Genomic DNA, 13,385 nt, shown 5'->3' with positions numbered 1-13,385 from the left:
ACTCCAGTGTTCTTGCCTGGAGAATCCCAGGGACAGGGGAGCCTGGTGGGCTGCCATCTATGGGGTCGCACAGAGTTGGACACAACTGAAGTGACTTAGCAGCAGCAGCAGCATACATTTAGTATTATAATAAATATATTTTTATTGTTAATTTTACATTTTGAATATTTTATATTTTACATTTTTGAACACATATGTTTATTTTTGCTAGGTTGGCAGCATCTAGGAAATAGGGGCAGGTCTTCAGCTGCATGTCTCTCAGAACCTGCTGGCTCTGGGCACATCATTTGTGGGCAGCCAGCAGACTTTATGGAATGCCAATTGCATTGGCTTAGTCCTCCAAAGTTTCACTATAGATTGATGTTTTAATGCTGGGTTTTTGATTGTTGTCTGAGATTGTGGTAAGAAAAGGAATGTGTCTGTATTTTTGGTAATCTAGTTATAATACAACTTAAAATACATGGTGAGATAATCAAGGCTGCATTCTGACTTTCATGGACTTTCTTTGCCTTCATGGGTCCCTTCCTCCATTAAAAAAGTTTTAAATGATAGTTTATGATTGCTTTGGTATAAAGATGTATATTGTTCAAGCTTGATTATATTCTTTTTTACTGATTTGAAAGTGATTAAAACACTTTCCTTGGCCCCTAAAAGTTTCCCAGGCCCTGGACACTGGGCCTGTGTGTGTGTGTGTGTGTGCTCAGTCACTCATTCATGTCCAACTCTCTGTAGCCCCATGGATTGTAGCCTGCCAGGCTTCTCTTTCCGTGGGGTTTTCCAGGCAAGAATACTGGAGTGGGTGGCCATTCCCTACTCCAGAGGATGTTCCCAACCCAGGGATCCTATATTGCCTAAGATAGAGATGGGCCCTGGAAATAATACATTGAAATATTACTTGGTGTTTTGACCTTTCATTCCTGTGTTCCTAGGGAGGTATTCTGGTTTTATTGCCTCAGGGAAGAATGACCCAACAGGCAACAAAAGAGCTAAATTCTTGGCTTTGAGGTTCAAAGCTTTAGGTCTTGGGATAGATTTGAAAGAATAGATGAAGAGCTGGGCTATTCTGTCCCTTAGTAGATGAAGAGTTCATGCACCAAAGATGAAAGAGGCCAGAGAAGTTGAGAATATGTGGATTTGTCTGGGATCCCAAACTTGGATTAAACTTTGGAAATCCTAGAGTAGATGGGACCTATCACTGCCTAATCATTTATTCCCAGGGTAATGTTTCCAGAGCTGTTGATGTGTGGGGCTCTGATGTGTCTCCCAAGCCCAGTGTGGTGGAGACATGAAACAAGTGCCTTCTTGGTGGGCCAGGCAAACAACTCAGGGATGGCATCTGGGTTTCTAGGAACCCTGGTTGGAGAAGGACACAAAAAGGTTTTTGGTGGTTTGGATAGTGGCAGGCTTCCCTGGTGGCTTAGATGGGAAGCGTCTTCTTGCAATGCGGGAGACCAGAGTTCGATCCCTGGGTTAAGAAGATCCCCGGAGAAGGAAATGGCAACCCACTCCAGTACTCTTGCCTTGGAAAATCCCACGTACAGAGGAGCCTGGTAGGTTACATTCCATGGGGTCACAAAGGGCTGGACACGACTGAGCGATTTCACTTTCACCCTTCTGGCAAAGTGCCAGTCTGTGTAGACTGTGTGGCAGGACGAGGTGGGCAGAGCAGAGCTCTGCATGGATCCATAATGGAAGAACATTGGAGAAGAAGGATGTTTCCATGGGTTCCAGCAAGGAGATATGATGCCAGCAAAGATGGACTCTTGGCATTGTGGTACCACACGAACTCTTTAGAGTTGGAAGAGAACCAGAATTGACAGATTAGGTTTTTTTCACCTGAAATTATGAGCACTTGGAAAAGAAATTAAGTACAATAATGGAAAAATTAAGTTACAAATTTTGTACCTCAGAATTTTTTGAAGCCAGATTAGTATTCACTATATATAGGTTTATATGGGTTCTTTACATTATTTGCAGGACCTTCCACCTTTAATTTTTTTTCCTTTTAACTCTTCTAAAAATCTTAAAATGTATTGGTATAATTTCTGTCCTCATTTTACACATAAGAAAATAAGGGCACAGAAAAGTGACTTCCCCAAGGTCACACAGCTAGCACTTTGCTGAGCAATTACTCAAGCCCATGACCCCATTCACTCTACCATTCCTGTTTTGTGGTGTTTTTTTTTTTTTTTGATTAATTAATTTATTTTTGTCTGTGCTGGGACTTCACTGCTGTGTGCGGACTTTCTCTAGTTGCAGTGAGCCAGGACTACTCTCCAACTGTGGTGCACAAGCTTCTCATTACATGGGCTTCTCTTGTGCAGCATGAGCTCTAGAGTGCTCGGGCTTCAATAGTTACGGTGCACAGGCTCAGCTGCCCTGCAGCATGTGGTATCCTTGTTCCTAGACCTGGGATCAAACCCATGACCCCTGTATTGGCAGGCAGGTTCTTAACCACTGGACCACCAGGGAAGTCCCCTACTCCTGGTTCTTAATGTCTGATAGTCCCCTAAAAAACTTCAGTGAGAGCTTTCTCTCAGGCTCTCAAAAAATAGTATTGGTACCAAAATGCTGTTAGTGTTTTGCAGTTAATGCTCAGATGTGAGGAGGGCTGAGGGCTCATCTGCTGAGGCTCTGCTAATATGCCCTGGGCTCCCTCTCTGCTGTGTTCTATGCAGAGCTCTGCTTCCATGAATGGTGGTGGGGAGGTAAGGGTATAATCTGAATACAGGGCCCCAGCACCAATGCAGTGGGATGAGGTGGGGTGGTCAGGTCCTAGGCTGGGTGCCCCACCCAGGTTAGTTGATGCTGTTCTGCTTCTACAGTCCTGTACTCACACTAAACAACATTGTAGATTTTTCTTATTTAATTGCCCACTCCTTTCCAGACTATGAGCAACTGAAGGCAGGAATTACACCACACTTTCTCCCCATTTGTATCTCCTGCACCTAACAGGATGCCTGGCATGTAATAGGTATTTAAAATATTCGCTCAATGAATGAGCAGATAGGTGGATGGATGGATAATAAGATCCTGGGTACCTCAGTGTCCCTCACATAGTCCTAGTCCCATATCTCTTGATAAAAAAGCAAGCCTCTTTTGATGGGTGTTCGGGTTCAGTTTCCTTTATCTCACCTGAGAAAGCTTTGTGAAAATAGCTCCTTCTGTTGTGGGCCACTTCACCTCCTCTTTCCTTCCTTATCCCCAAACCTTTCCTTTATTATTATTTTCCACCACTGTTTTAGTCAAAATGTTCAGAATACTTTTCCTCTTTCATCTACATGTTTTAAGAACTGTTATGTTTAACTGTTAACTTCCTTTAAACCCTCTTTAGAAGCAGAGACCACATGTTATAAATCCATATGAGTAAATATTTTACTGTCTCTTGTTTTGAGAAGAATTGTAATTAAATTTCATGGTAGAACAATTTCTAAAGTGGTAAGTTGCCTTTCTAAGATATTACCATGTCTTGTTTTAATTCTTACTTTCAGTAACTAATTTACATTATTAAATAAGATTCACTTCACTGGAGTCACTGAATAATCACTGCATTGGATAAGTGTTGTTTTATGACGTTAGTTTTATCACGTATGCTAAATTGTTTTTAGGAAGTAGCCTCAGTATTACCTGAAAAGAGATGGGCAATATATGTCCCAAATCCAGTAAATTTATCATTAGAACAATATCACAAATATAGTAAACTTTCATTGCATTATTTTTAAAATATTTAAATGCAATACATGATAAATAAGCTTTGTCCTTTAACAGATTCTAATTTTTTTTCTTAAGGCACCGTGACAGAGAAACTTATCCTAAAGATTATGATATAGAGGGTCCTGAAGAAGTGAAAAAACTATGTAATTCAACATATCGTCGACTTGGAACCAGTGAACCCCCAGTAAGTAGTAACCACTAATTTCTCTAAGTCCAAATCTTCCTCCTAGTGAAACATGAAAAAGTAGAGGGAGGAGCATTTTCTCAGGGCTCCTCTTACTTGTGTTAGTTACTTAGGCAGGTGGCTTAGCCACTGTTTGCCTCAGTGACCTTACCTGTAAGATGGGAGCACTTCATAAGGTTACTGGGTAAATAAAGCAAATAAAGTGCTTAACTCAGTGCCTGGCACATAGCAAGTGCTCAAGAAATTATTACTGCTATTGTGATACCTTGCTAGATGTCTCCTCTAACCTTCATCATCACCCTATGAAGTAGGTATTCTTATCTCTATTTTACAAATGCAGAGAAACTCCTAGACGTTAAATGACTTACTCAAAGTCACCCAGCCAGGGAGGTGAAAGAGTGAGAGTTTGAACCCATTTCTTTGATTTTATATCTTTTGTATTTAAGGTGACAGAGTTGTAAGTAATTTAAACATGCTATTATTTCTTATAACATTTGTACAACCAAGTTACTAAAGGAGGAATCATTGCATAAGTACTTCCTGTTTGAATTGTGGATGGATTACTCCATGGTTATTTAGGTGTTTTTTTCTTTCTTTCTTTAAAAGATAATTTTGTTTATTTATTTATTAGCTGTGCTGGGTCTTTTTTTTCTATTTTATTTTAAATTTATTTTTTTATTAAAGGATAATTGCTTTATAGAATTTTGCTGTTTTCTGTCAAACCTCAACATGAATCAGCCATAGGTATACATATATCCCCTCACTTTTGAACCTCCCTCCCACCTTGCTCCCCATCCCATCCCTCTAGGTTGATACAGAGCCCTGTTTGAGTTTCCTGAGCCATACAGCAAATTCCCTTTGGCTATCTATTTTACATGTGGTAATGTAAGTTTCCATGTTACTCTTTCCATACATTTCACCCTCCTCTCCCCTCTCCCCATGTCCATAAGTCTATTCTCTATGTCTGTTTCTCCATTCCTGCCCTGTAAATAAATTATTCAGAACCATTTTTCTAGATTCCGTATATGTGTGTTAGAATACGATATTTATCTTTCTCTTTCTGACTCACTTCACTCTGTATAATAGGTTCTAGGTTCACTGACCTCATCAGAACTGATTCAAATGAGTTCCTTTTTATGGCTGAATAATATTCCATTGTGTATATGTACCACAATTTCTGTATTCATTCATCTGTCAATGGGCATCTAGGTTGCCTCCAAGTTCTAGCTATTGTAAATAGTGCTGCAATGAACAATGGGATACATGTGTCTTTTTCAACCCTGGTTTCCTCGGGTATATGCCTAGGAGTGGGATTGCTGGGTCATATGGTGGTTTTATTCCTAGTTTTTTAGGGAATCTCCATACTGTCTTCCATAGTGGCTGTATCAATTTACATTCCCACCAACAGTGCAAGAATATTCCCTTTTCTCCACACCGTCTCCAGCATTTATTGTTTGTAGACTTTTTGATGATGGCCATTCTGACTGGTGTGAGGTAATATCTCATTGTGGTTTTGATTTGCATTTCTCTAGTAATGAGTGATGTTGAGCATCTTTTCATGTGTTTGTTAGCCATCTATATGTCTTCTTTGGAGGAATGTCTGTTTAGTTCTTTTTCCCACTTTTTGACTGGGTTGTTTGTTTTTCTGGTATTGAGTTGTATGAGCTGCTTGTATATTTTGGAAATTAATCCTTTGTCAGTTTTTTCATTTGCTATTATTTTCTTCTATTCTGAGGGTTGTCTTTTCACCTTGATTATAGTTTCCTTTGCTGTGCAAAAGCTTTTAGGTTTAATCAGGTCCCACTTGTTTACTTTTGTTTTTATTTACGTTATTCTAGGAAGTGGGTCATAGAGGATCTTGCTTTGATTTATGTCATTGAGTGTTCTGCCTATGTTTTCCTCTTAGAGTTTTATAGTTTCTGGTCTTACATTTAGGTCTTTAATCCATTTTGAGTCTATCTTTGTGTATGGTGTTAGGAAGTGTTCTAATTTCATTCTTTTACATGTAGCTGTCCAGTTTTCCCAGCACCATTTATTGAAGAGGCTGTCTTTGCCCATTGTATATTCGTGCCTCCTTTGTCAAAAATAAGGTACCCATGAGTGCATGGGTTTATTTCTGGGCTTTCTATTTTATTTCATTGGTCTATATTTCTGTTTTTGTGCCAGTACCATACTGTCTTGATGACTGTAGCTTTGTAGTATAATCTGAAGTCAGGAAGGTTGATTCCTCCAGCTCCATTTTTATTTCTCAAACTATTTAGGTGTTTGCTCAATCAGTGTGAGGCAGGAGCCTCCCAAATTCTGTCCTACAGTGTCAAGAGATTTGGGACTAGTTGATGGCTCAGTTCAACTTCTTAGTTTGGCCTTGGGGCCTGAAGAGTTGGTAATTTCACAGACAGATATGAATGTGTTTAGAAGTCTGGGTTTGGATCACATTCTTCCCCTCAAAGCCTGGGCTACTTTAAAAAAGGGTAAGCCCAGGAAGATCCATAATTCTACCACTGAGGATGGCTCTAGAAAATTCTCTCTTCTGCAAGATGATGGGAAAAATTTAGCTTAGCAGAACCTATGCTGTTCCCCATTCCTTTTATAGTTATCATAGGCAGAGAATAATAAACATAGACTGAAAATGGGAATTTATTATAAAGATGCAGCTGCCTGGATATGGAACAAGGACACTTACTGGAACCAAGACAGCTCTAAAGCAAGTCATCTCTCTCTCTCCCTCTCTCTTTCTCTCCCCTCTGTTTTCTCTCTATCTGATACACACACTCTTTCTCAGAATCTCTATTTCTCTCTGCTTTGTCCTCCTTTAGTCCCACAGCTTAAATCTCAGGGGCATTCTGCCAGTTTCCCCAGTTTTCACCCTGCCCTCTTGCCTTTGCACAAGGCTGCCTAAGTGGTCATTAGCCAGCACATGGATGGAGCTCTTGAGCATAATGCCCAACTCAGAAAATAACCACCCCTTCCCACTTCTCCAAACCCAGCTTACCCCTGCTTTCTTGAGCATGGTGAGGATGAGAGCAAGGTGGACAATGCAGGCATTGTCTGGCATGCACTTAGCATCTTTGACCCTTAAAAACATTTATTTTTTATTCCTAAATGAAAATACTCTTGATCTCTAGATTGTGGGAGGAAGTGAGATGAAGTGAAATATAAGGAGTAGGAACCTCAAACATTTATTCCTTATATTCCATGCATTGTAGCAGTTAATTCTCAGGTTTAATAGAGAATGTATAAATGAAATAATATTTACCCTCTTTATGACTTTCATTCATAGTCATTGAAACCTTGTCCTACCAGGTTTACAGTGTGTGTTAGATAGGAATGTTACTGAATGAACTTGGGTCCACTTCCCAACCTGCAGCAAAGCCAAAATTCAGTTTGAAAATAGAGACAGGATTTTGGAAAAGGTTTACTATAAGTCTCATCTGCAAAACTAAGTTACAGATATGAGGCTCTGGTAATCTATCTGCAGTAGCAGAGCAGCAAGAAGGCAATCAGCTACATATTCATCAGTGGTGGGACAAAGATAAGTGAGTAATCAGGCCCAGATTTGGCTTTGGGAGATGAGATATGGGCCATGTAGAAGAGAAAGATGACAGAGAGCCATTTTAGTGTCTGCCCAAGAGCATCTCTTGTAGGAATGGGAGAGGGATTGACTGTATTCCCATGAACTGAGCCAGGACATCGAAGTACAGAGATTGGCATCCTGTATCATGAAACACACCGCTGAATGTTCCCAGAAGAGTTCTCAGCTTCTATTAGAACACTGCAAGAAAGTCAGGTTTGAACGTCCTTCAGTGCCAGAGAGGGTCAGACACAGGCAAACCCAGAGAAACCCAAAACAAGAGTACATGTCCACTTTTCCCGCATTTGCTTCTCTCCTTCCTCATGTCTTCTCACCCTCAAACCCTCAAGGAGCCAGAAGGAGTTGGGGTGTAGGAAAGAATTCCAAGGGGGACAGTTGGGACGAAATCAGCTGAAGTAGACCAGACTGACACATGCTTCTTGAGAACCTTTCATTTTAAGTGAAATTTTGGCTGGTACATGGGACTGGGCATTTTACTTACTCAGTAAAACTGTTCTTGGGACAGAAGTAGCCAAAAGGTTTTTATAATATCTGAGTGACCAGAAAATCCTGAAGCCTGTCCTATATTTCAGCAAAGAGCATAAAAAGGAACTATCCCTTCCAAGTAACTATGGATGGACAGCAATGAAAGAATAGATTTGTTTTCTGATTGTACCTACTTACAAGACCTATTTGTTCAAAGAGCCAATTGCCCATTTGTATATAAAATAGAAGTCTATTCACATCATCCCTCTCCATCCTCTTCCCTTACTTTAATTTTCTTCATGGCACTTCAATGACTGGACATATTTAAGACTTGTTAGCTGTTAATTGTCTGTCTCTCCCTACTAGAATACAAGCTTTATGGGAGAACAGATGTTGGTCTTTTTTGTTCTCTGCTATATCTCCATTTCCTCTAATGGTGTCTGGCACATAGTGTGTGTGTGTGTGTGTGTGTGTGTTAGTCGCTCAGTCATGTCTGAATCTTTGCAACCCATAGACTGTAGCCTGCCAGGCCATGGGATTCTCCAGGCAAGAATATTGGAGTGGGTTGCCATTCCCTTCTCCAGGGCTGGCACACAGTAGGTACACAATAAATATTTACGGAAGGAGGAAAGAAAGGAAGACTGTATTCCACAAATATGTATTAAGTTCCTATTATCTTGTTAAGTGCTGGTCTAAGAAATGTTGTGCCAAGTCATCATGATGAGTGCTAGGGTTAGAAACATAATTCAAAGCAAGGTCACTGTACATCAGGAACTCACAGGCTTTGGGGGGTAATGGGTGCATGCAACCGCAGTGGTGGTATGTATGATGGATAATATGACAGGAAGAAGGTCAGGGCACTTGAACTGAAATAAGTTGAGGAGAGGGTCAAGGATGGCTTCCTAGGGAATTCCCTACTGGTCCAGTGGTTAGGACTCAGTACTTTCACTGCCGAGAAACCTGGGTTCACTCCCTGGTTGGACACTAAGATCTCGCAAGCTGTGTGGTGGTGTGGCCAAGGAAAAGTATGGCTTCCCAGTAGAGGTGACCACCTGAAGCTTCTGGGCTGAGTGTTTAAAGGAACTATCTGTTGGTGGAATCTGGAAAGGTACTACCCAAATTTCAGTGGTAGCATAGTTGAATTCCTACCCCAGTGACCCCTCTGGCTTCAGGAAGCTGAGTGGAGTCGTGGATTCATAGGGGAGCAGTCATTCAAGCCACTGGAATTTCTGATTGTGTTAATAGTAGTCTAAGTGATTATGGGAAGTAGTATTTTAAATTACAATAGTTTGTGTTATTTTATTTGGACTTCATTAAGGTATTACTTAGCTATAACAGAGTGAGTTCCATGTAAAGTAAATGATCAAGAGTACATCTATCATTATTTCTTCATTTGTTAAGTCCCTCACCCAAGGACCTCATGGCAGATTATGACCCTCTGTCATAATCACTTATGTAAGACCACTTCTAAGGAAGTGTTGCACATTGAATCCCATAAACTTGGAAGGATTAACTACAGAGTAAATTTGATGTTGTATCGCAGAAGATGAGAAATGTCAGATAGAAAGGAACAAAGAGAAATTTGAGTAATTTTATTAAGCAGATTTTTCTTATACAGCTAATGGATCAATGCCACGGGATTTTTGGAACAGGATAACACTGATGAGCAAATTAGTCTAATATTAGATTAGTATTAACAACATCACAGTCATTTTGGACTTAAAATGGCAAACAAATGAATAGTACAAAAGTGTGCTAACATTCACTTTATGAACAGATGAATACTAAGTAGGTCTCAAGTAAGAGCTGTTTTGGTGGATGAAAATACAACATTTAAAAATTAAAGACCCTAAAAGGGATATAATTATAATGGATTTGAGAAATTAAATTGTCATTTACTTAATTGGTTCAGGTATTTTTTTTTCTTTGATTGACATAGTAGAATAGTATTTTGAACACTACAATCTTACAAATGCTTCCTGCGTTCAGATCTAAGTACTACCTGAAAAACACATATGGATCAAATCTTTATAAATGGAATAATTTTAAATGTCAGTGAAAGAGAACCACTTAAACCAGGGAGAAGAAAGATGTTTGGAAGATAGTGGACTATTGAGTCAGGGCCCTTTCTTGCTTTCTATCTCCATAACCTCTGAATTTGAAGTTGATGCCACAGGTTCCAGCATGCTCTCCTGGATTTTGTCTTTTCCTATGTCAGTACAATTGCATCTGACTTTCCTGTTTCAGGAATTCTGTGTAAGTTTTGGCCAACTCGAGCGTATTTCCTTGTCTTATGCTTCAGCTATGGGCTTGGGAACTCTATCGAGTATCACTTCTTGGCACTTGGATGTGAATGAAAGGAGGTATCTGCCATTTTGATCCTATTACTCTCCTTTGTGACTCTTTTTCTGTGTCAGTAGTCATGCCACATGGCTTCCCAGGTGGCTCAGTGGTAAAGAATCTGCCTGCCAGTGCAGGCAGCCCAAGAGATGTGGGTTTGATCCTTGGGTAGGGAAGATCCCCTGGAGTAGGAAATGGCAACCCGCTCCAGTATTCTTACCTAACAATTTCTATGGACAGAGGAGCCTTGTGGTCTGCAGCGTATGGGGCCTGCAAAGAGTCAGACAGGACTGAGTGATTGAGCCCAGTCATGCCCTAATTTAACTTTTAGAGAAACTAGCTTTTAATATTTCATATGTGTCCATTTGCTTGTGTGCGTGTGTGCGTGCTAAGTCGCTTCAGTCCTTCAGTATGAGTTAGAGGAGCATGCTTTCAGGGAACCCTTATAAGGAACCCCCCAAAAAATGCCTGTTGGGCATCATTTAAAATGAATCTTGCTGAGAGAGATTCTGCCAGGGGGTAAGTCTTCCTCAGCACAAATAGGCTGGTTACATTCTAATGTGAAACTTGAGGCGAAGTCCTAAGTGACCTACTCTTTTCCTGTACCCATTATCCAGATTATACACCTACTGGCTTTCCTTAAATGTAGCTATACGGGAAGAGTTCATTTTGGAAGATTAGAAATAGAGACTTAAAAAATTGATACTCAGGAAAATGGGGAATAAGAATGATATTATGAAGTGTACTTCCTGTATACATATTAGATATTTTTTATATTACCATTTTACTCAAGATAGATTTTATTATGCAAATTAAATGGAAATTTTAGTGCTTATCCTGTAAGCTTGTGCTATGATAATTGCACATATCAAATTGCTGATATCCAGTTTGTGATACATATATATATACAGCCCAAAAGACTTTTAAACATATGGAAGTGTTTTTATAAATTATCCACCCTTATGTCAGGTTATGAACATTTCTAGACCAAAGTGATTTTTCACATTAAGATGGTGTAGGATTAGGTTTGCCTACACACAACAGAAACCAGAAATCAATAGTGGCTGTTCACATAAGGTTTTATTCTTTTATATAAAAAGTCGGTGGCACCAAGCAGCCCCCTGCATTGAGCCGTGGGTGTAAGGGTTTGGAGTTGGGTGTGCTGTGCCCCACCCTCAGTACAGAGCAGAGAAGGCGGATGTTTCTTTGGGGTCATGTTGGTGTGCGTCAGAGGAACTTAAATATCTGGCCTTGGTTCAGAAACCTAACAGATTGCCAGACAAAAGGAAACACTTGAAGTAAGAAGCTTCCTGTAAAGCTTTATAGGTAGAGTTTATATTTATAGCACCAATGTACATTTGAAACCTTCTTTCAGGAGTGGGAGTAAAAGGGGAAAAAAGGGGGGTGGTAGGTGAAGGGGTAGATGAAAGCTTTAATTTAAAAAGAAAGTTCAAAGAAAGGAAATTATTTTGATTAAATATATTTCATTTGGGTATTTTTGGACCATATAGTAAATTAATTGTTAAACTGCAGTCGAGTTGTGGGAGTGAGAGTTTTGATAAGCCCTGTATGGACTGCATTGTGAATCACTTGCCAGTTGTATTTTATGGAGCTTATTTAATGATTTAAAAGACTGTACTGTATATAGGAGGTATGTTGCCTTCTTATTTGTATGTTTACCATATACTTTGATATTTGAAATGTTATGTACTGGAAAGGCCACTTATATTTCTAGAAAAGATTGGATTTTATGCAACCTCTTTTCCTTGAATTAACAGCAATAAAAAAAAAAAAAGTCTAGAGGATAACAGGCCAAGAGTGGTATGAAAGTTCGATAAATTGTCAGACACCTACTGCTTCTTGCTTTCTGCTCTGCCATCCCTTACAAAAGGCCCAGTATGGCTGCTGGAAATCTGCCATTATGTCCACATTCCATGCCATAGAAAGAGAAACAGAAGCTGCAGGTTGTATATATTAATTCCATTATGTCCTATTGTCCAGAACAAGTCACTGGTCATTTCTAAGTATAAGGGAGGTTAGAAATGTAGTCTGAAACCTCATGGGCCCAACTAAAATTTGAGGGTTCTATTACTGATGAATAACAGAATTGGAAGTCTAATATTGGAGAATACTATTTACCTCTGATATGGAGGACACAGAGGGTAAGCGTGGGCTCTGCTGACAGATTGCTTCTCATTGATTCTTGGCTCCACCACCTACTAGGTTGTAACTTTGGTCAAGAGTTTACAATTTTCTGTTTCTTTATTTACTTGGGTAAAAAGTGGGAATAGAGTTTTCATGAGCATTTAATGTGAAGACATTTAGAATGGTGTCTGGTCAATATGGCATTGTTATTGCCATTATTCCATGGTTTATTGCAACTAACTAAGCTACACCCAGTAGTCTCTGGGTTTTATTTACTACTATAGCTCTAGAACTTAGTAGGATGCCTGGCATTTCACATATATGGACGGATGGATGAATGACTGAATGAGTCAGACTGCTTGTTTTAAATTGTGGAATTTCTTTTCTCTCTGGTTTATCTGAGCATTAATCCCTTTCAACCTCAGTTTTCCCCTCCTTAAAATGAAGATAAAATAAGCCAAGAGTCTTTCCTTTCTCCCTCCAGAGCTACTCTCTTCCCATCTCAACCCTGCTATGTACCAAGGAGGCTGACCTTTATGGATTATGTCAGTGAGTTTTTTGCCCTCTGGCTTTCTGTGAATTTCCAGGAACTGGCCTGTGGAAGGCACTGACAGGTGATCAGCAATGGAAGGAGAGCTGGCTCTGACATTTCTTTGCTTTCCTCCTGAGAGGCCATTTTGACAGTGGCTGTCTTCTATGGATTAAATGATTGTGTCCCTTTCAAACTCAAATGTTGAAATTCTAACTCCCAGTACAGTTCAGTTCAGTCGTTCAGTTGTGTCCGACTCTTTGCGACCCCATGAATCGCAGCACACCAGGCCTCCCTGTCCATCACCAACTCCCGGAGTTCACCCAGCCTCACGTCCATCGAGTCAGTGATGCCATCCAGCCATCTCATCCTCTGTAGTCCCCTTCTCCTCCTGCCCCCAATCCCTCCCAGCACTG

At 40.0% G+C, this 13,385-nt stretch overlaps 1 protein-coding gene across 2 annotated transcripts in view; it reads left to right on the top strand.

The window, feature by feature from the left end:
• The window catches only part of LOC105003468 (chromosome unknown open reading frame, human C9orf135), a 105,131-nt gene that overhangs the window by 24,207 nt on the left and 67,539 nt on the right, over window positions 1-13,385 (top strand). For both annotated transcript variants that reach the window (XM_010860639.1, XM_010860640.1), the window contains exon 2: window positions 3,790-3,898. In XM_010860639.1, the coding sequence (XP_010858941.1) occupies window positions 3,790-3,898 (109 nt within the window). The remainder of the gene's footprint in view (window positions 1-3,789; window positions 3,899-13,385) is intronic.

This window comes from Bison bison, unplaced genomic scaffold (genome assembly GCF_000754665.1).
Source record: "Bison bison bison isolate TAMUID 2011002044 unplaced genomic scaffold, Bison_UMD1.0 scf7180017864469, whole genome shotgun sequence".
In the NCBI taxonomy this organism is placed as follows: Eukaryota; Metazoa; Chordata; class Mammalia; order Artiodactyla; family Bovidae; genus Bison; species Bison bison.
This window is presented reverse-complemented; position numbering and strand designations above follow the sequence as displayed.